The following is an 18,713-nucleotide window of genomic DNA, read 5'->3' on the forward strand; positions in this document are numbered from 1 at the left end:
CCAACCTGAGTTTAGTTAAGAAAGTAGGCTCTCACTTCCTGCCCTGAGCCCCTCATAGGTAGGTCTCACGTCTGTCACTGCCAAGCATCCGCCCCAAACACGGGGGAGCCAGCTCCCCCACTGAGGGGTTGGTACCTTTGTCAGCCGGTCAAACCGGCCTACATAATATAGGCGCCTAGGTCTTCTCCCTACTCCCTGTAGCTCAGTTAGTAAAGAATCCGCTTGCAATGCGGGAGATCCGGGTTTGATTCCTGGGTCAGGAAGATCCTCTGGAGAAGGGCATGGCAACCCACTCCAGTATTCTTGCCTGGAGCATCCCATGGACAGAGGAGCCTGGCGGGCTGCAGTCCATGAGGGCCGCAAGAGTCGGACACGGCTGAGCGACTAAAGCACCACCTCCAGCAGGTCTTCTCCCCACTCCCGGCCCTGAAGAAGGCCCCCAGATCCGTCTCCAGAACCCCCCTGCCACACTCTCTGTCCAGGCACCCGGGTCCTGGTGCAGCTGTCCCCCCAGCTCCGCGGCAGGGTGGCTGGCCTGTGTGGAGACTTCGATGGCGACGCCAGTAACGACCTCCGGAGCCGCCAGGGGGTCCTGGAGCCCACCGCTGAACTGGCCGCCCACTCCTGGCGCCTCGGTCCTCTCTGCCCGGAGCCAGGGGACCTGCCACACCCCTGTGCCGTGAGGATGGGTCGGAGAGGGGGGGAAGATGGAAGGGGGGCAGCTGCTGGAAGCCGGGGTGGGGGGTGGTTCCAGGGGCGGGGTGCTGTACAGGGGTCTGGCTGGTCCACGGGGGCGTCCCCGCAGGTGAATGCCCACCGGGCCGGCTGGGCCCGCACCCGCTGCGGGGTGGTGCTGCAGCCGCTCTTTGCTCGGTGCCACGTGGAGGTGCCCCCACAGCAGCACTACGAGCAGTGTGTGTATGATGCCTGCGGGTGAGAGAGGCAGGCCTGGGGACCCGGGGTGGGTGTGGGTGTGTTGGCGGGGGAGTGGTGGTGGGGTTGACCACTCCCTCCCACAGCTGCGATTCGGGGGGCGACTGTGAGTGTCTCTGCTCGGCCATTGCCACCTACGCAGATGAGTGTGCCCGGCATGGGATCCATGTGCGCTGGCGCAGCCAGGAGCTCTGCCGTGAGTGTGCCCAGCCCTCAGTTCGCGATACCCCATCTCGCCACCTGCTCAGCTCCTTTGGGGATACTTCTGGCCTGGGAGCCATTCATTCATTCCTAGAGTGCTTACTATGAGCCAGACGCTGTCCTAGGTGAACCAAACATGCTGAGATCGCTGCTCTGTTGCAGATAGCCTTGGCAGGTGCCCAGCAAGACATCCACCCCATCCATACACCCTGGTGCCCTCCACGTCTCACTTTGGGCTGGCTCGCCCACTGCTGTTGCTTCCTGGGGCCCTTGCCCCGCAGTGACCCAGGCCTCTCTCCTCCCCACCCAGCCCTGCAGTGTGAGGGGGGCCAGGTGTATGAGGCCTGTGGCCCCACGTGCCCTGCCACGTGCCACGACCACCGTCCCGAGCCTGGGTGGCCCTGCCGGGCTGTCACCTGTGTGGAGGGCTGTTTCTGCCCCGAGGGGACTCTGCTGCACGGTGTGTAGGGTCAGAGTGGGCAGGGGGAGGGGGCTCTGGGTAGGGGGGTGCGGAGGGGCCACAAGGCTGTGGTGACGGCGTGCCTCTGGCCGGAGCCCTGCCGTCTGTGCCCTCAGGAGGCGTCTGCTTGGAGCTGGCTGCCTGCCCGTGTGAGTGGGGGGGCAGCTTCTTCCCGCCGGGCACGGTGCTGCAGAAGGACTGTGGCAACTGGTGAGCAGGGCGGGGGTGTGCCCCCATGCCCTGGGCTGGCCAAGCCCAGCGCTGCCGCTGATCCCCGGACGCCTTGTCCTCAGCACGTGTCGGGAAAGTCAGTGGCTTTGTGGGGACGACGGCGGCCTCTGTGTGGAGCCCGAGCCTGGCTGTGCGGAGGGAGAGACCCCATGCCAGGAAAGCGGGCACTGTGTGCCCCACGGGTGGCTCTGTGACAACCAGGATGACTGTGGTGATGGCTCAGATGAGGAGGGTGAGTGCCCTGCGTGGTGTGCGGCAGTGACAAGTGGTCGGTCAGGCCTCTGATGGAAGCACGTGTCCTAGGGTCGCTTCCTAAGCTGCGGGTCCAGTTGCCAGCCACTTGTGGGCAGGGTTCAACCCCGGTTTCTGGTGTTGGGGCTTCTCTGGGAGCCTCTGTGGGTGTCCTGAGCCTGCTGGCCCTCTCTGCCCCAGGCTGTGCCACCCTGGGCTGTGGCGAGGGGCAGGTGTCTTGCAGCTCTGGCCGCTGCCTGCCCCTGGTCCTGCTCTGTGATGGGCAGGATGACTGTGGAGACGGAACGGATGAGCAGGGCTGCCCGTGCCCCCAGGACTCGCTGGCCTGTGCCGATGGGCACTGCGTGCCCCCGGCCCGGCTCTGTGACGGGCACCCCGACTGTCCGGACGCTGCTGACGAGGAGTCCTGCCTGGGTTAGTGGTCCCTATCCCGGCTCCAGCCTACCAGGCATCCATCTCGTGAGCCCCCACCTGCCTGCCTCTCCTCCTTCACCAGTGCAGGTTCTGGCTGAAAAGTGGGCACCTGCAGACATGTGAGAGAGGGCATCCTGAGGAGCAGTTCCCTGGGACCAGCCCCTCTCTCTGGCTACAGGGCAACTGGACTGTGCCCCTGGAGAGGTGTCCTGCGTCGATGGTACCTGCCTGGGGGCCATCCGGCTGTGTGACGGAGTCTGGGACTGTCTGGACGGAGCCGACGAGGGGCCTGGGCACTGCCCCCTCCCCTCTCTGCCCACTCCCCCCGCTGGTACCTTGCCTGGACCCTCTGCTGTCTCCTGGGAGACTGCACCTAACCCCCTGGCCAGCGTCAGCCCTGGTGAGCCTCCTGGAGGAAAGGGCATTAGAAACCTGGCATCTTGAGGCCTGGGAGGGAGGGGACAGGGTCTCAGGGGGAGATCTAGGGGCATATGTTGGGGGCGGGGGTAGGAGTAAGGCACAGACCAGCTTCCTGGGGACAGCGGAATGAAGGAGGCGAAGGGAGAGAGGACTGAAATGAGTCCAGACCTTCTTCCCAGGAGTTCAAAGCTGCCTCTAAACGGAGTGGCGTCTGTTGGGAATTCTTGGATGAGGGGAGAGCTTTAAGAAAACCAATCGGTTATCAAAATGCGGGAGGGACGGGACTGGGGGAGGGCCGCGCGCAGGGAGGGGGCCCGGAGGGGCTCGGAGAGGGCGGCGGTGGTGGAAGGGCCCGCCGGCCTGCGGGGAGTTGGTCCGCCCCGCCGGGGTCTAGCAAGGACGTCCCCGCAGCGCTGCCCTGCGGCCCCTTGGACTTCGCGTGCAGCAGCGGCGAGTGCGCGCCCCGGGGCTGGCGCTGCGACGGCGAGGGGGACTGCGCCGACGGCAGCGACGAGAGCGGCTGCGACCGGCCCTGCGCGCCGCACCACGCGCCCTGCGCGCGCGGCCCGCACTGCGTGGCCGCGGAGCAGCTGTGCGACGGCGTCCCGCATTGCCCCGACGGCTCGGACGAGAACCCGGGAGGCTGCGGTGAGAGCCTGGCCGCGACACGCACTGGCGGGCGGGTCGCCCTCTCTTCCCACCCCAACCCGGGCGCCCCCGCTAGAGAGAGTGACTTAGGTCTAAGGCATCCGAGCCTGGAGCGAGTTTTGTGCTCCTTGAATATCTTCTGAGAAACTCTCTGAAAACTTCTTCCCGCCCAGCCAGGCCGGGGAGGGCTCGGAGGAAGAGAGTAGAAAGGGCTTTCTGTCTTTGATAAAAGGGCGGGCCTGAGTGGCTTTGCCTCAGGGGGTGGACCTGTTTGGGGGACTCCCCTCAGCCTCTCCCCACCAAAACTAGGGGGTCCTTTTGTGTCCCTGCAAGTCAGACCTTCACTGTCCTGACCACTGGGGTAGTGGGGCGGGGGGCTGTCCCTAGGCCCCGTTTCCTCCCCTCCTTATGGCCTGCCTTCCTGCACCCTCCCAAAGGTGTCTCTCAGCCAGGCTGGGTCCCCTCTGATTTTTGTCTCATACTTGGCCCCCTCCAGGGTTCCCTGGTGACTCAGGGGTAAAAGAATCTGCCTGCAAGGCAGGAGATTTGGGTTCGATCCCTGGGTTGGGAAGATCTCCTGGAGAAGGAAATGGCAACTGACTCTAGTGTTCTTGCCTGGAGAAGCCCATGGACAGAGGAGCCTGTTGGGCTCTAGTCCATGTGGTCACAAAGAGTCAGACACGACTGAGATTAACATTTTGGGCTTTCTAGGTGGTGCTAGTGGTAAAGAACCCTCCTGCCAGTGCAGGAGACACTGGAGACTAGGGTTGGATCCCTGGGTCGGGAAGATCCCCTGGAGGAGGGGATGGCAACCCACTCCAGTATTCTTGCCTGGAGAACCCCATGGCCAGAGGAGCCTGGTGGGCTACAGTCCATGGGGTCACAGAATCGGAAGACTGAAGTGACTTAGCATGCATACAACTCCTCCATGCCTTTGGAGCCCTACCCCTTGCGGGCTCCACCCAGCTGTCCCCTTGCAGGAGTCTCTTCCCCTGTGATTTGACTCCCCAGTTGTGCCCGAACCCCCAGCGGCTCTGGGATGGGCTCCCCACCTGTCCCCGGGGTGAGGACAGTGTGGGCCTCCCCTGGTGGAGGCCAAGTCTGATGCGGGCCGGGGACGTGGCTCCCTCTTCCACCTAAGTGTTTTCTCTTCTCTTCCGTCAGAGGGGCTGCGGGCCCCAGGAGGCCCCAACCAGACAGGGCTTCCCTGCCCAGAATACTCCTGCCCGGATGGCCTCTGCATCCGTTTCCAGCAGGTGAGGCTGGGGAGCGGGTGGTGCGGGAGGCCAGAGCCCCCGGTGCCCTCACAGCACGAGTCACTCCGACCCCGCTGTTCTGACCCCAGGTGTGCGATGGGCAGCCTGACTGTGAGCTGGTGGGGACGGCAGGGCCCTCCCCAGAGGAGCATGGCTGTGGGGCCTGGGGGCCCTGGAGTCCCTGGGAGCCGTGCAGCCGGACGTGCGGGCCCGGGGCGCAGGGCCGGAGTCGCCGCTGCTCGCCCCCGAGCCTCCCGGTGCTGCAGCACTGCCCCGGCCCGGAACGCCAGACTCAGGCCTGCTTCGCGGCTGCCTGCCAAGGTAAGGGGGGGTGTCTGGACCCCAGGAGCCAAGTGTGGCGGGCAGGGCCTGTGGAGAGCGGTGAGGGGAGGAGGAGGGCGCCAGCCCCCCCCAGCCTCACAGCCTCCCCCCACCCCGCCGGCTGGCCCTCGCCCCTCACAGAGGACGGTGCATGGACCTCCTGGTCACGCTGGTCCCCATGCTCTGAGCCGTGCGGGGGCGTCACGGCTCGCCACCGGGAGTGTCACCCGCCCCAGAATGGCGGCCGGACCTGTGCCATGCTACCCGGGGGCCCTCCCAGCACCCGGGAGACCCGTGAGTGGACGAGGGGCGGGCATGGCAGAGGGAGGGTAGAGGGGCGGTGGTGGGGGTAGCTTGTCCCCGATGGGGACCCACCCGTAATGACCTTCTCCCAGGGCCCTGCCCTCAGGACGGCTGCCCCAACGTCACCTGCTCTGGGGAGCTGGTGTTCCATGCCTGTGCCCCTTGCCCTTTGACCTGTGATGACATCTCCGGTCAGGCCGCGTGCCCCACCAACCGGCCCTGTGGCGGCCCAGGTAAGGGGGCTCTGGACCTGGGGGGCAGGGGGGCCTGTCCACCCAGCCGAGCTCTCTGCAGGGAGGCCTCACGCCGGGCCTCCCTCAGGCTGCTGGTGCCCTGTGGGGCAGGTGCTGGGTGCCAGGGGGCAGTGCGTGTGGCCACGGCAGTGCCCCTGCCTGGTGGACGGCGGCCGCTACTGGCCCGGGCAGCGCGTCAAGACCGACTGCCAGCTCTGCGTCTGCCAGGATGGGCGGCCCCGGCGCTGCCAGCCCAGCCCAGACTGCGTGGGTGAGTCCCACCTTGAGCCTTCCCGAGGGGCTCTGGTCTCCCCCAGACCGCCCCACCTCCCCCAGCCCTGACTCGTGTCCCCCCCCCTCAGTGAACTGCGGCTGGTCAGCGTGGTCCCCCTGGGCTGAGTGCCTGGGCCCCTGTGGGAGCCAGAGCGTCCAGTGGTCCTTCCGGAGCCCCAACAACCCCCACCCGGCCGGTCGAGGGCACCAGTGCCGGGGCCTCCACCGCAAGGCCCGCAGGTACCACGCCCCAGGAACCGCACCTCCAGCTCCCAGCTGGGAAGCTGCTGTGTGCGCCCTTCCTCACTCAAGGTGCTTCCACGGGCCGGAGCCCAGATGAGGACCACTCCCATTGTGTGCCCCTATTAGTCTAAACACCAGGACTCCCAGCACATCTTTGGGGACCCCTGGCCTTCTGCATCAGTTTTATGCCCAGTAGGTCCAAAAGGGGATGTACGGAGCCCACAGGTCCGGGGGTGGGTACGGACCCTCTGGTCTGCCCCCTGTGCCTCTGGAGGTACCTAGGGTGAGGCTTGTGGGGTGAGTAGCCATATCTGCTTGCCCAGCTCCCTCCGAGACTGGCTCTACTGGCCAAGGGCCTTGGCACAAATTGCTTCCACCGCCCTCTCTTGGGTCAGCTGCAGTCGGTCTGGTTCAGGGGTGGGGTCAGGGTGATGGGATGACCAAGTGTCCCCTGTGGCCCAGGACTCTCCAGGACTTGTTAACACCGAAAGTCCTAAGTCCTGGGAAACGCCTCCCCCAGGCAGGCCAGGGTGGGCTTGTCACCAGGTGAGGGGCTGTCCCCCCTTCCCAGGTGCCAGACGGAGCCCTGTGAAGGCTGCGAGCGGGACGGCCAGGTCCACCACGTGGGGGAGCGCTGGCGAGCAGGCCCCTGCAGGGTCTGCCAGTGTCTGCACGACGGCTCGGCACGCTGCTCCCCCTACTGCCCACTGGGCAGCTGCCCCCAGGTGAGGTGGGCCAGGGGGCGCCCGGGTGGGCAGCAAGGGTGGGGCGGGGAGCGGTGTGTAGAGGCCAGAATTGTGGGCGGCAGCTGATGGAGCGGGCCGGGGATGGGCAGGTGGCCAATTCCGCATGTCCAGCCCGGCTCTTGCATCCGCAGGACTGGGTTCTGGTGGAGGGAGTGGGGGAGTCCTGTTGCCGCTGCGTGCCGCCTGGTGAGTGGGTCTGGGGGGCGGCAGAGGAGCTCCAGGGGGAGGAGGATGGCAGGGAGTCAGAGGTGGCTGCACCGAACCCCGGGGGGCGGGGGCGGGGGCGGCACTGGCTACCCCAGCCTCAGAGTGAGGGGAGCCTGGGTGGTGGACGCTGGGCAAGGAAAGGGCCCTCTGGGTGGGGGTAGGTGCCCCTAAGGCCGGGCCTCAGTCTCTGCCTGCCTCCTCTGACCTCCCCCACGAGGTCACCCTTGAGGTACTTTCCTTTTTCTGATTCCGATGGGCTGGATCTGGCTCCTTTCCTATTCTCTCTAAGAGCAACCGTGACCAAGTTGGACTTTTCAACATCGTCTTTACTTGGAAACTGAGTCATAAATAAAACAGAACACAAAGGCTCAAAAGCGGATGGACTTTGGGGCCCAGATTCCATATCTTAAAAGTGCACCTACAGGCTGCTGAGGGTAGGAGAGCGCCCGCCTGCACAGTGGCACAGGTGGCTGACTGCACAAGTTACGTGGCGAGTGGGGACCAGATTTGAGCCTGAAAGACCTCTTCCATCCAGAGATGCCCTTTTCTGGTGCCCACGAAGGTCCCCTATTAGCGACAGCAGCCCTGATGAGGAACTGAACTGCAGCCGCTCGGTCCTGGCCCCCAAAGTGGCTTTGGGCAGGTGGTTTTAGTTTGTGTTCCCTAAATACCTTCAGTGGAAGCGAAAACCCCTGACTCACTCAGGGATGGAACTTTCCCAGCTGTGGGAGGGGGACGCTGTTGCCAAAGCTCCCAGGGAAGTCTTGGGAGATAAAGTGCTCCAACAGGTGGAGAGAGGTGAGGGCCGGGGCCTGGTGTGAGCCTGTGTCTCTCCTCCGCTGCCTCCAGGAGAGAACCAGACGGTCCACCCCATGGCCACTCCCATGCCCGTTCCGACCCCCAGCCCTCAGATCGGAGCCCCTCTGATCACCTACCTTCTGCCTCCCCCTGGAGGTAAAGGCCATGGGCTGTTGTTGGGCCTAAGCGGGGTGTTGCTCAGGGGTTGTCCAGCCTGGGAGGGGAGACCAGATCACTGGACTATACCTCTTGCCTCCCATGGGGAGGACGGTTATCCTAAGGATCTAGAACGTCAGCCCAACCTGTTTCCTTCCTACCCCTGCCCTCCCTGGACCAGCCTCCAGTGACCCTACAAGGTCAACCGGGTGGGCTTTCAACCCTCCACAGCACCCCTTGTGCCTTCCTAACTATGGCCCCGGCAGGCTCCAGCCCCTCTCTTGTGCACCCAGATCCCTGCTATTCACCCCTGGGCCTGGCCCAACTCCCAGAAGGGAGCCTGCCTGCTTCGTCCCAGCATCTGGAGCACCCCGCCTGGGCTGCCATCCTGAGGCCTGCCCTGGGGGCGCCAGGCTGGAGCCCCATGGAGCACGCTGATACTCAGGGTCACACCCTGCCTCACTACCTGCAGCTCGACCTGCTCCAGCCCAGGAACCTCACTGGTCAGTGGGGAGACAGTAGAGGCCGGGGCTGGAGAGGAAGGGGTGGAGGATGGCAGGCTGGGGGTGGCGCTCGCTGCTTTAGCTTTGCCCCCTGCACCTCCCCCAGGAATCATAGTGCAGGGGGCTGGGTCCTCAGACTGGCTCCAGGTCAGCAGTGATGGTCTACACTGGCACAGCTATCGTGACATCCGGCCTGGCATTCAGCCCGCACCCCAGGTACTGTCCACTCGGGCCCCCTGGACCAGTGACCCACCATACCCTTTTGTGTGGGGCCCACAGTCTATGTTCCCAAGGAGTTTCTTGTTTCTGGAGGGATATTTCCTACTTTAGAGGCTTGTTCAGCACCTGTTAGTAGCAGGGACAGTGATCTGTGGGGCAGAAGGGCTGCAGTTGAAAGGGCACGATCGAAGTGGCCCAGATGGGGGGCAGCTGTGGGAAGCCCTACTGCGGAGGGAGGGAGTTGGGGTGACAGCAAGTTCAGTGAGGGCCTCGGGGCGTGCGGAGAGCAGCTGGGCACAGCTCTGCCTTCCTGGGGCTAGCATCCTCACCAGGGAGCCTCAGATGGTAAAGAATCTGCCTGCAATGCCGGACACCTGGGTTCAATCCCTGGGTGGGGAAGAGGCCCTAGAGAAGGAAATGGCTACCCCCTCCAGTACTCTTGCCTGGGAAATCCCATGGATGGAGGAGCCTGGTGGGCTACAGTCCATGGGTTTGCAAAGAGTCGTGCACGACTGAGCGACTGACATCTTTATGTTCAGGGAGACTGTATGTTTGCTCTTAAGTATTTGACTTCCCTGGTTGCTCACGGTAAAGCGTCTGCCTACAATGTGGGTTCAATCCCTGGGTCTGGAGGATCCTCTGGAGACTCCATGGACAGAGGAGCCTGGTAGGCTACAGTCCATGGGGTCACAAAGAGTTGGACATGACTGGGCGACTTCACTTTCACCGTCTTTGCCACGTGTGGGCACTGGCCTGGCCCTGGGGACACCGCAGTGGGCACCCTGCCCTCGGGAAACTAGGACCGGAGCCCCTCAGCCTTGAGGGGCCCGGATGACTCATGCTGGGAGACCATGGGTGCTGGGATGGCCTGGTCCATGCCATGCCATGGAGGTTGGGGGGACGGGCGGTGGGGGGCACACTGGGCAGGGTCATGGTGACAGCCTGAGCAGACACCCCCATGCTCGTAGCTTTTCCCCGAGAACTGGGATGGCGCCTCCACAGTGTGGATGTTTGCCCGGATGGTGCAGGCGCAGCACGTCCGGGTGTGGCCTTCTGATGGGCACCGCCAGGCTGCCCCCCGCAGTGATGCCAACCTGCGTAGCCCCTTGCGGGTGGAGCTGCTGGGCTGTGAGCCAGGTACAGGCTGGGCTGGGGGAGGGAGAGACGGCAGTGGGCAGGAGGGATGGTCAGGAGCCCTCAGCCATCCCCCCCACCCCGCCATGTCCCCATCGGGCAGCGCCCCTGTGCCCAGGGGTTGGCCACCGCTGTGCCAGTGGCGAGTGTACCCCCAGGGGGGCCCCGTGCGATGGTGTGGAGGACTGCGAGGACGGCTCCGATGAGGAGGGCTGCGTGCCCCCGCCCACAGGCGCTGGCAGGTATGGGGCGCCCTGCCGCCTGGTCTAGCCTTGGTGGGGGGGCCCAGCCTTGTGGGAGGAGCCTGTGCCACCTTCAGCCCAAAGTGCCCGTGGGCCCAGATGTGCTGAGTTGCTGCAGCTGGGCACCTTCGGAGGCCCCTTCCCACGTGGGATTCTGTGCCGTTGTCCTGGAGCTGAGATCAGTGGTTCTCAGCGGGTGGTCCCTGGACCAGAGCCGTCAGCAGCACCTGGAAGTTGGTAGAAATGGAGACTCTCAGGCCGCAGCCCGGACCTGCTGAGGCAGGCGCTGGGGGGACGGGGGGCGCCCAGCCCTCCGCTTAACCCCTGCAGGGGACTCTGACCTTTGGGACCACGGTGGAGGGCATCCCCATGTCTCGTCTCAGCAGGCAGTGCCCTCCCCAGGCCCGCCTAGGGATGACCCCCTGCCGGGATGGGGCTTCCGAAGCTGGGAGGGCCCCTGGACCCCCCGTGGTTATTTTTCTCTCAGAATCGAGTCCACAGCCTGGAGCTCCGTGCCCTCCTCCACCCAGCCTGGACAGCTGCCCCCTCAGCCCAGCAAGGTGTGTGGGGAGACGTGGGCCCAGTGGGTGGGGCGCAGGGCCCAGGACACCCCAGCATCTCAGTAACCCTGGTCCTCCCTCCCTTCACACCGTCAGCCAGCGTGGCCTCCCTGTGCAGCCTTGGTATTCCTTTCTCCATCGGGGCTTCAGCCTTGAGCCTCCTGGGGCCAGCTTGGTGCTGGGCTGGGGGCCAGAGGGTGTAGGGAGCACTGGGTGGATGCTGGGCCAGGAGGAGTCAAGGAGATGGGAGAGGCATAGAGGCCCATGTGCTTGTAGCATGGTGATGCCCACAGGTCGGTACCAGGGTATCAGGTGCTCAGAGCCAACCCGAGCCCAGAGGCCCCGGAGGCTTCCTGGACAAGGCTTGAAGGATGGGAAGTGGGGGGTAACGTAGAGATGGGGGCCGGGCACTTGTCCCACAGGAGAACAGCCTGGTGGGGACCCCAGAAGGGAGAGTGACCTCAGCACTCAGACACATGCGTGGGTGCTGGGGGTATGATGGAGGTTTGGAGAGAAGGGCCGGAGTGGCCCCCCTGGGCAGGCAGGAATAACAGCTCCTGAACTCCTGGCACCTGGGGGGTGTGGAGCCCGACATCAAGACTGCACACCCCAGCCTTGCCCTGAGCCGTGGAGGGGATTGGAGCTGGGGGTCCGAGTGCACCCCTGGAGGGGATGAGAAGCTGGACACCAGGCTGAACTGCCGGGCTGGGGCCTCACTGGCAGCTGATCATCTCCTCTCTTCGCAGGGTCTGGCAGAAGCAGAGGCTGACCACTGGCATCCCGGGGGGGGGTCACCTGTGCCCCCCACAGGTACGTGCCCAAACTCCAGGCCACCTTCCTGGCCTCACCCCCCCCGACCCCTGCCAGCTTGCCTGTTCTTTCAGGGCAGGGGGCAATTACCTCTCTGGAGTTCAGTTTTTTTGACCCTTCTTGTCCTCTGACTGAGCAAGGAGGGCTCAGGGAGGCAGGCATGGTCCCCGTGGACTCCTTGGCCAGGTCCAGCCCCTGCCCATCGTCCTGGACTCCATGATGTGAGGCTTCTGGCTGGTCCCCGGGGCTGAGCATGTGCCCTGCAGGCGGGGGGGCTGCCTTCCCCAGGTCCCTGGCCTGTCTGTGGGCTGCCGCCCAGCACTCCCTCCACCCACTACCCCCCTACTCACCCAGCCAGGCACCCATTTCAGAAGCGTTTGCAGGCAGCAGATGTCTGTCAGTGGGCACAGGGAAGCCAGGGTCACCCAGTTAGCAGGGTCCTAAATAGGACAAGGAAGGGGCTCCCGTTGTGTGCCAGCCCTCCCCCCTAACCATGGCCGCCTGGCCCTTCACCTGCACGAGGGCCCAGGAGAGCCATCTTCTGGGGAGGCAGTCGGTGAGGGCTATCAGGGCAGCTGGGAGTGACCTTCTCTCTTGCGATGTGTTGGGCCCGTCTCACCATCTGCCCAGAGCCTCAGTTTCCCCCTCTGTGAGCCCAGGAGCACTTATGGTCCCTTCCAGAAAGTTCTGAGGATAGCTATTCGGAAGCCTGGCTAGCGGTGCTTCTGTGTCTCTTGTGAGAAGCAGATGAAGCCACTTGAACCATTGCTCGGGTCCATGGAATGCAGACTCCCATGACGAAGTCTCTTCTCATCCCAAGTCTGGTTCTAGAAAAAAGGCTGTCTTCTTAAGCATGAATCTCTTGTACAAAATAGATTCATCCCTCTTTTCCCTGTAGCTGCCAGGAGGCTCCCGGTCGATTTCTCTGTACTTGCAGCGAAGTGCTGGTACTGAGTCTCTGGCCGGGTGGCTCCTCCTGCTGCCGTTTGCATTTCTCCATAAACGTTGACTTTATAGTGAGTTTCACTTGGAGGCTGCTGTGTGTGTCTTTGTGAGAGAGTACACATCTCACTCAAAACTCAGCTTTTCTTCTGCATTCAGTTAAAACCCTTCTTGTGCCCCTGGGACGACCAAGTCCCCTTTCCATTTTGATCTGAAGCCCCTCTGAAGGTGGGGTGTCACCTGTCACCACGCCAAGACCTGGTAAACCCTCTAGAGGGCCCGCGTTGGCCTCATCTCAGGGACAGGGAACTGATGGGCTCCCCCTCCCTCCTGCTCTCCTAGGCAAGGGGCCAGCGAGTCTTGGGTCCGAGCCTCACCCAAGTCCTGGGGGATCTGTACAGACTGCGACCCCCAGCCCCACCTCCCAACCGGAAGTGCAGGCCCTGAGACCGGAAATGGCAGCTGTGACAATGCTGCCCCCGCACCCCATAATGACGCCCGAGGTCCCTGCTGGTGAGATGCCTCCTGCCCTATAGAGACAGCTTCCCTGTGGAGGAACTGACCCCCTGAGAGCTTGGCTGCTTTGCTCCAAGTCACACGGCTCAAGCTCAGGGGCTTGGGAGGATCAAGCCTAGGACCCAAGTCTCCTGAGACCGCTCCCTGCTTTTCTGTAATCCCACGAGGGGCAGGAAGGGAGGGCACAGCGGATGTCAGGAGGGAGGCTGGGGGGTGGTAGGAGGTGACAGAGGAGAGAGGTCAGGGCTGGGGAGGGGGCGATGGCCAGTCAGCTGGCTGTGGTGGCGCCCGCAGGACGGAGCACCACCCTGGGGCCCTTCCCGCCCGTGCGGTGCAGCCCAGGCCAGGTATCCTGCGAGGTCCTGGGCTGCGTGGAGCTGGAGCAGCTGTGTGATGGGAGAGAGGACTGTCTGGATGGCTCTGATGAGAGGCCGTGCGGTGAGCACCCTGGAGAGTCTGGTGCTGTGTAGGTGGTAACGGCAAGATGGCTGTAGGTTTGGGGAGGTGCCTGCCTCCGTTTCTAGCATATATGAGAAGGTCCTGGGAAAGTCTAGTGGCCACGGGGAGTGGAAGGAAACTGAATGGGTTAAAACAACCAGCAGTGTGTGTTTTGGGGGGTGGTGAAGGCGGGGCTTGGGATAGGTGTTTTATAAAACCTCTCTGACCTTGGAGGTTGTTCATCTATCCATCTATGCATCCATCAAAGTAGACCACTATGCTCAAAGCCTAGTTTTCAATCAAGAGAAGAGCGATCAAGTATTAGCCAATAACGGGATGGATGGAGTGTTAGCCAGTTACTCCAGGGGGAATCCATCAGGAAGGGATACCTGGGGAGTGAACTGTTCTGGCTTCTCTTGGGACACTCCAAGAGCTGTTGACAAACAGACTGTGAGATGGTGGGTGGACGGAAGACCACCCCACTCATAGCAGAGGGAAGCCCAGGTGCTGGGCTGGGTGGGTGTGGGAAGAATCAGGAGGAAAGGAAGGCCAGGCTAGGGTCAGCAGGTTCAGTTCAGCGCTGGGCCTGGGGTTGAATGGTTTGGTTTATCACCGGCCAGAATCACCTGTGCCCTTGCCCTTCCCCAACCCCAGCACAGGCAGCGGGCACCGTGCCCTTCACCGTGCCCACCACCGCCCTGCCAGAGTTGCCGGCCTCCAGGGGCCTCTGCTCGCCGAGCCAGCTGACCTGCGGCAGTGGGGAGTGTCTGCCCTCTGAGCAGCGCTGCGACCTGCAGCTGGACTGCCAGGACGGCTCGGATGAGAGTGGCTGTGGTAGGGGCGAGGCTGGGCCGGGTCAGGTTAGGGCGCTCCCTGGGGAGGGCCTGCTCCCGCGTGAGTCCCTCTCTGAACCAGGCCCACCCGTCCGTCCCCGCAGTGGACTGTGGCCTGTCGCCCTGGTCTGGCTGGAGCAGCTGCAGCCGTAGCTGTGGCCTGGGCCTCGCCTTCCAGCGCCGGGAGCTGCTGCGGCCGCCCCTGCCCGGGGGCAGCTGCCCATCAGACCGGCTCCGCAGCCAGCCCTGCTTCGTGCAGGCCTGCCCAGGTAACCGGCCTCTCCTCCCAGGCCTCCCCGCAACACCGCCCCCCCACCCCCCCGCCAAGGTGGGACACCCTCACGAGGAAATGCCCCTGCTCCCCCCTTGGGACCCGTGTGTCCGGCTCCAGGACTCTAGGAGGACAGCCCCCTCCGACATCCCAGCCTCGCCTACCCCCTGAGGGCTTGTCCAAAGGCGGCTTCCCGCCCGGCCCCCTTCCTGCCAGAGTGTGGGAACTGGAGCCCCGGCCGCCCGCCCCAGAGGAAGGCTGTGAACAGGCGGCCCCGCCGGTCCCGGGCTCTGCGCCCGAGGCCCCGCGGCGCTTTTGTTCAGCAGATCCGAGGGAGGGGCCCCAGCCCGCCGCATCCTTGCATCCAGGGTTTCCCACGCGGGGCTTCCTCCGCCAGCAGGCAGCCCTTGTAACCCCGCTTCTCACCGCTGCCTCCAGGGGGCGCGCCGCCCCGAGATTCCTTTTCGGGGACCAGAGCCTTGATCCCCAGAGGCCTTTCCACACATCACCCGCCCTACCCACCTAGGGGGGCTTTCCTGGGACACGAGGGGAAGCTGCGGAGTTCTCGGGGCGCTGCCTTAAGCCACCACGCTGGCCACTGCCCAGACTCCTCCGCCCCTTGGCCCTGCTCTCTAGCGGGGTGGCAGCTCTTGGGGTTCACCGCCTGGTTCACCCCCGTTCTTCCTCCCGCTCCCTCGCAGTGGCTGGGGCGTGGGCTGAGTGGGAGGCCTGGGGGCCCTGCAGCGTCTCGTGTGGGGGCGGCCATCGGAGTCGTCGGAGAAGCTGTGTGGACCCCCCGCCTAAGAATGGTGGTGCTCCCTGCCCCGGGGCCCCCCAAGAGAGGACACCCTGTGGCCTGCAGCCCTGTGCAGGTGGCACAGGTGAGAGGAGCTGGGCGGGGGCGGGGGGGCATCTGAGGGGGGAGCCCCGGGGTGGGGGTGGGGCTGTGGGACTTGTCGCTGGGCCTCTCAGTGCCTCCTGCCTGGTGTCCATCCTCCCCTCCCATCTCCCAGACTGCGGGCAGGGCCGCGTGCATGTGAGTGCTGAGCTCTGCCGGAAGGGGCTGGTGCCACTGTGCCCACCTTCCTGCCTGGATCCTGAGGCCAACAGGAGCTGCAGCGGACTCTGTCTGGAGGGTGAGGCGCACTCAGCAAGCAGGGGTGCTGCGGGCAAGGCCCTCGGGGGTGGTGGGGGGAGTGTGGGCGTCCAGCAGGCCCACCAGCCCTCCGTCTCCACTCCTCTCTGCTGCCCCCTCCCCCACCCAGGGTGTCGCTGCCCCCCCGGGCTCCTTCTCCAGGACGCGGGCTGCCTGCCCCTCTCCGAGTGCCCCTGCCTTGTGGGCGAAGAGCTGCAGCAGCCAGGGGTGCCCTTCCTCCTGGACAACTGCAGCCGATGGTCAGGGCGCCTACCCGCCGTGGAGTGGGGGGGGGGGGGCCGGGGCGGGGTCGGGCCACTCCCCGCCTTCCGGTCCTGACCTCGGCCCTCGGCCCCCCGCCACCCCCCAGCGTGTGTGAGAAGGGGGCCCTGCTGTGTGAACCAGGGGGCTGCCCCGTGCCCTGCGGCTGGTCAGCCTGGTCGTCCTGGGGCCCCTGCGACCGCTCCTGTGGCTCTGGCGTGAGGGCCCGGTTCAGGTGTGCGGGCAGAGGGGCCATGGAACTGGAAGGGATGGGGTGGGGCGGGGCGAGCGGAGGGCCTCGGAGTAGGGGGGGCGAAGGGCGGGGCGGGGAGCAGTGCCCAAGCTGCCTTTCTCCTCAGGTCCCCCTCCAACCCTCCGGCTGCTTCGGGGGGCTCCCCGTGTGAGGGCCAGAGGCAGGAGCTTCAGGCCTGCTACTCGGCATGCGGGGCAGGTGGGTCCCCGCCAGCCTCCTCCACATTCCTGCCAGGAGAGTGCGGCTGGGCTGAGCCTGCTGGTCACTCTGCTGGGTGGTCAGTCCTGGGTGGTCAGCGAAGCCCCCCATTCAGGAAGCGCCCCCGGGAGGAGATAAAGGTCTGGGCGGGGGCACAAGTGTCTGACAGCAGGATGGGGGCATGAGGCTGGACCTGGGGGCCGGGTGCAGGAAGAGGGAGCTAACTCAGGACCTCCTGGAGCCCAAGACTGTTGCCTTCCTTCCACGGGGGGGGGGGGGGGGGGGGACCCCCGGGGGGGGGGTCCCCGGGGGTCCCCCAGAGCCATCCTGGCGGAGGTCTCTGGGTCTTTTGTGAGCAGGCGACTGGGCAGGGTGAGAGCAGAGAAGTTGGGGTGCAGCTGGGGGCCCAGGGGATCTGGGTGCAGGTTCTGAGCAGGAGAAGGAAGGAGGGGCTGTTGGAGAATGGCAGCTGGCTGTCTGAGGGGTCTCTAGGATTTCCTCACTGAGGCTGAATGAAGGACCATTGTTTAGAAGGCTCTGGAAGAAAACATGAGGTTGGGCGTGGGCTTGTGGAGGTACCTGCCAGGCCCCCAGATAGAGGTGGGGGCCTAGTGAACCAGATTCAGTTCAGTTCAGTCACTCAGTCGTGTCCGACTCCTTGCAACCCCATGGATTGCAGCACGCCAGGCCTCCTTGTCCATCACCGACTCCCAGAGTTTACGCAAACCAGATTCAGCAGGAGGCTAAGCTCTGAGAGACCTGGGTCCACAGTGGGAGTCCCGCAGAGGCAGAGACCACGCCCACCCTCACGAGCCCTTCTCTAGCCCCCGTAGCTTCTCGGACCTCACCCTGGTTGTCCTGAGGCACCCCGCCTTGCAGGGCCCCATGCAATCTCCCACCCTTTTCCTTGCAGAGGTGCCCGGCTGGACACGCTGGGCTCCCTGGTCTGCCTGCTCCAGGAGCTGCCTCGTCCCTGGAGGGGGCCCAGCCCTGCGCAGCCGTTCCCGGCTCTGCCCCAGCCCCGGGGACACATTCTGCCCAGGAGAGGCCACCCAGGAGGAGCCCTGCAGCCCCCCTGTGTGCCTAGGTATGGCACCTTCTGAGGGGGAGCCCCCGGGTAGGGTGAGGCACAGATGAAGAGAAGAACGCTTCAGGAAGGGTGGGGGCAAAGCTGGCTGTTGCCCAGAAGCTTCTCTCTGGCCCCCAGTCATAGGGCCCCCGGAAGCCCAGCGGGGGATGCACAGGGTGGGCCTGGCCTGAAGGCGTGTTGGGGGCAGCCCTGGAGGTGTGAGTGTGGTGGGGGCTGAGGCTGCCGTTCAGACTCTGCAGACCTCCGGATCCCCCACACCACCCTGGCCATCCCGCATCTCTGCCACATCCCTGAACGTTGTTGGCTGTCTCTTCCTCCCAGGGCTGGGTGTCTGGGGTCAGTGGGCCGCCTGGTCCGCCTGCTCCGCCCCATGTAATGGGGGCGTCCAGACCCGAGGGCGCGAGTGCTCTGCCTCGGCTCCTGGGGACCCCGGGTGCCAGGGACCCCACAGCCAGACCAGGGACTGCAACATGCAGCCCTGCACAGGTGAATGTCCCCTTCCGGTTCTCCTGCCCGCGTCGACCAGCCGGCCCTGGGGGCTGCTGACCTTCTCCCCACCCACCTTCGCTTGGCCCCGACCTCTGCCTCCAGGACAGGCTGTGCCTTGAGCTGACTTGGCCCGATTTCCTGTCTCCTCCAGCCCCCAGCTCCCTCGCCCCACCTCGCCGCCCCCCACCTCCCATCTCCTGGGCCCTCTGGCGTGCCCCCTGCTGAGACCCGCTCTGTCTTCCCCGTGCAGCCCAGTGTCCGGGCGACATGGTGTTCCAATCGGCAGAGCAGTGCCGCCAGGAGGGGGGCCCGTGCCTCGGGCTGTGCCTGGCACGGGGCCCTGGGGTGGAGTGCACCGGCGTCTGCACTGCTGGCTGTGCCTGTCCCGCGGGCCTCTTCCTGCACAACAGCAGCTGCCTGCCTCTGAGTCAGTGCCCCTGCCAGCTGCGCGGGCAGCTCTATGCCCCTGGAGCAGTGGCCCGGCTGGACTCCTGCAGCAACTGGTGGGCACCAGGGTCGGGGAGTGTGGAGCGGGGAGGCTCGTAGTCATGGGGTGGGTGGGCATGGACTCCCACCAGTGGCGGGGGTGCTCAGCATGCCTCCATCCTGATGTGAAGCCCGGAGCGGCGGGCGTCTGTAGGAACTGTCTAGCTCGTTTACTTATGGGGAAACCGAGGCTCAGTTGAGGGAGGCGATTTATGACGGAACTAGAGCCTAGAGTTGT

General features: G+C 65.0%; 1 protein-coding gene across 1 annotated transcript in view; it reads left to right on the forward strand.

The window, feature by feature from the left end:
* The window catches only part of LOC120877873 (SCO-spondin-like), a 54,315-nt gene that overhangs the window by 12,974 nt on the left and 22,628 nt on the right, over positions 1-18,713 (forward strand). Inside the window, 37 exon segments of the mRNA XM_040260306.1 lie at positions 483-679; positions 806-933; positions 1,020-1,129; positions 1,445-1,594; positions 1,711-1,804; positions 1,888-2,057; positions 2,258-2,491; positions 2,670-2,854; positions 2,856-2,891; positions 3,310-3,559; positions 4,724-4,815; positions 4,905-5,136; positions 5,278-5,430; positions 5,532-5,672; positions 5,761-5,943; positions 6,035-6,185; positions 6,760-6,913; positions 7,066-7,120; positions 7,991-8,095; positions 8,389-8,598; positions 8,705-8,814; positions 9,786-9,954; positions 10,055-10,193; positions 10,681-10,753; positions 11,500-11,563; positions 12,848-13,018; positions 13,316-13,459; positions 14,114-14,293; positions 14,397-14,561; positions 15,265-15,444; positions 15,577-15,699; positions 15,829-15,958; positions 16,069-16,194; positions 16,319-16,410; positions 17,324-17,497; positions 17,822-17,986; positions 18,240-18,492. Of these exon segments, the coding sequence (XP_040116240.1) occupies positions 483-679; positions 806-933; positions 1,020-1,129; positions 1,445-1,594; positions 1,711-1,804; positions 1,888-2,057; positions 2,258-2,491; positions 2,670-2,854; positions 2,856-2,891; positions 3,310-3,559; positions 4,724-4,815; positions 4,905-5,136; positions 5,278-5,430; positions 5,532-5,672; positions 5,761-5,943; positions 6,035-6,185; positions 6,760-6,913; positions 7,066-7,120; positions 7,991-8,095; positions 8,389-8,598; positions 8,705-8,814; positions 9,786-9,954; positions 10,055-10,193; positions 10,681-10,753; positions 11,500-11,563; positions 12,848-13,018; positions 13,316-13,459; positions 14,114-14,293; positions 14,397-14,561; positions 15,265-15,444; positions 15,577-15,699; positions 15,829-15,958; positions 16,069-16,194; positions 16,319-16,410; positions 17,324-17,497; positions 17,822-17,986; positions 18,240-18,492 (5,488 nt within the window).

The sequence above is a fragment of the Oryx dammah genome, unplaced genomic scaffold, assembly GCF_014754425.2.
Source record: "Oryx dammah isolate SB20612 unplaced genomic scaffold, SCBI_Odam_1.1 HiC_scaffold_18, whole genome shotgun sequence".
In the NCBI taxonomy this organism is placed as follows: domain Eukaryota; kingdom Metazoa; phylum Chordata; class Mammalia; order Artiodactyla; family Bovidae; genus Oryx; species Oryx dammah.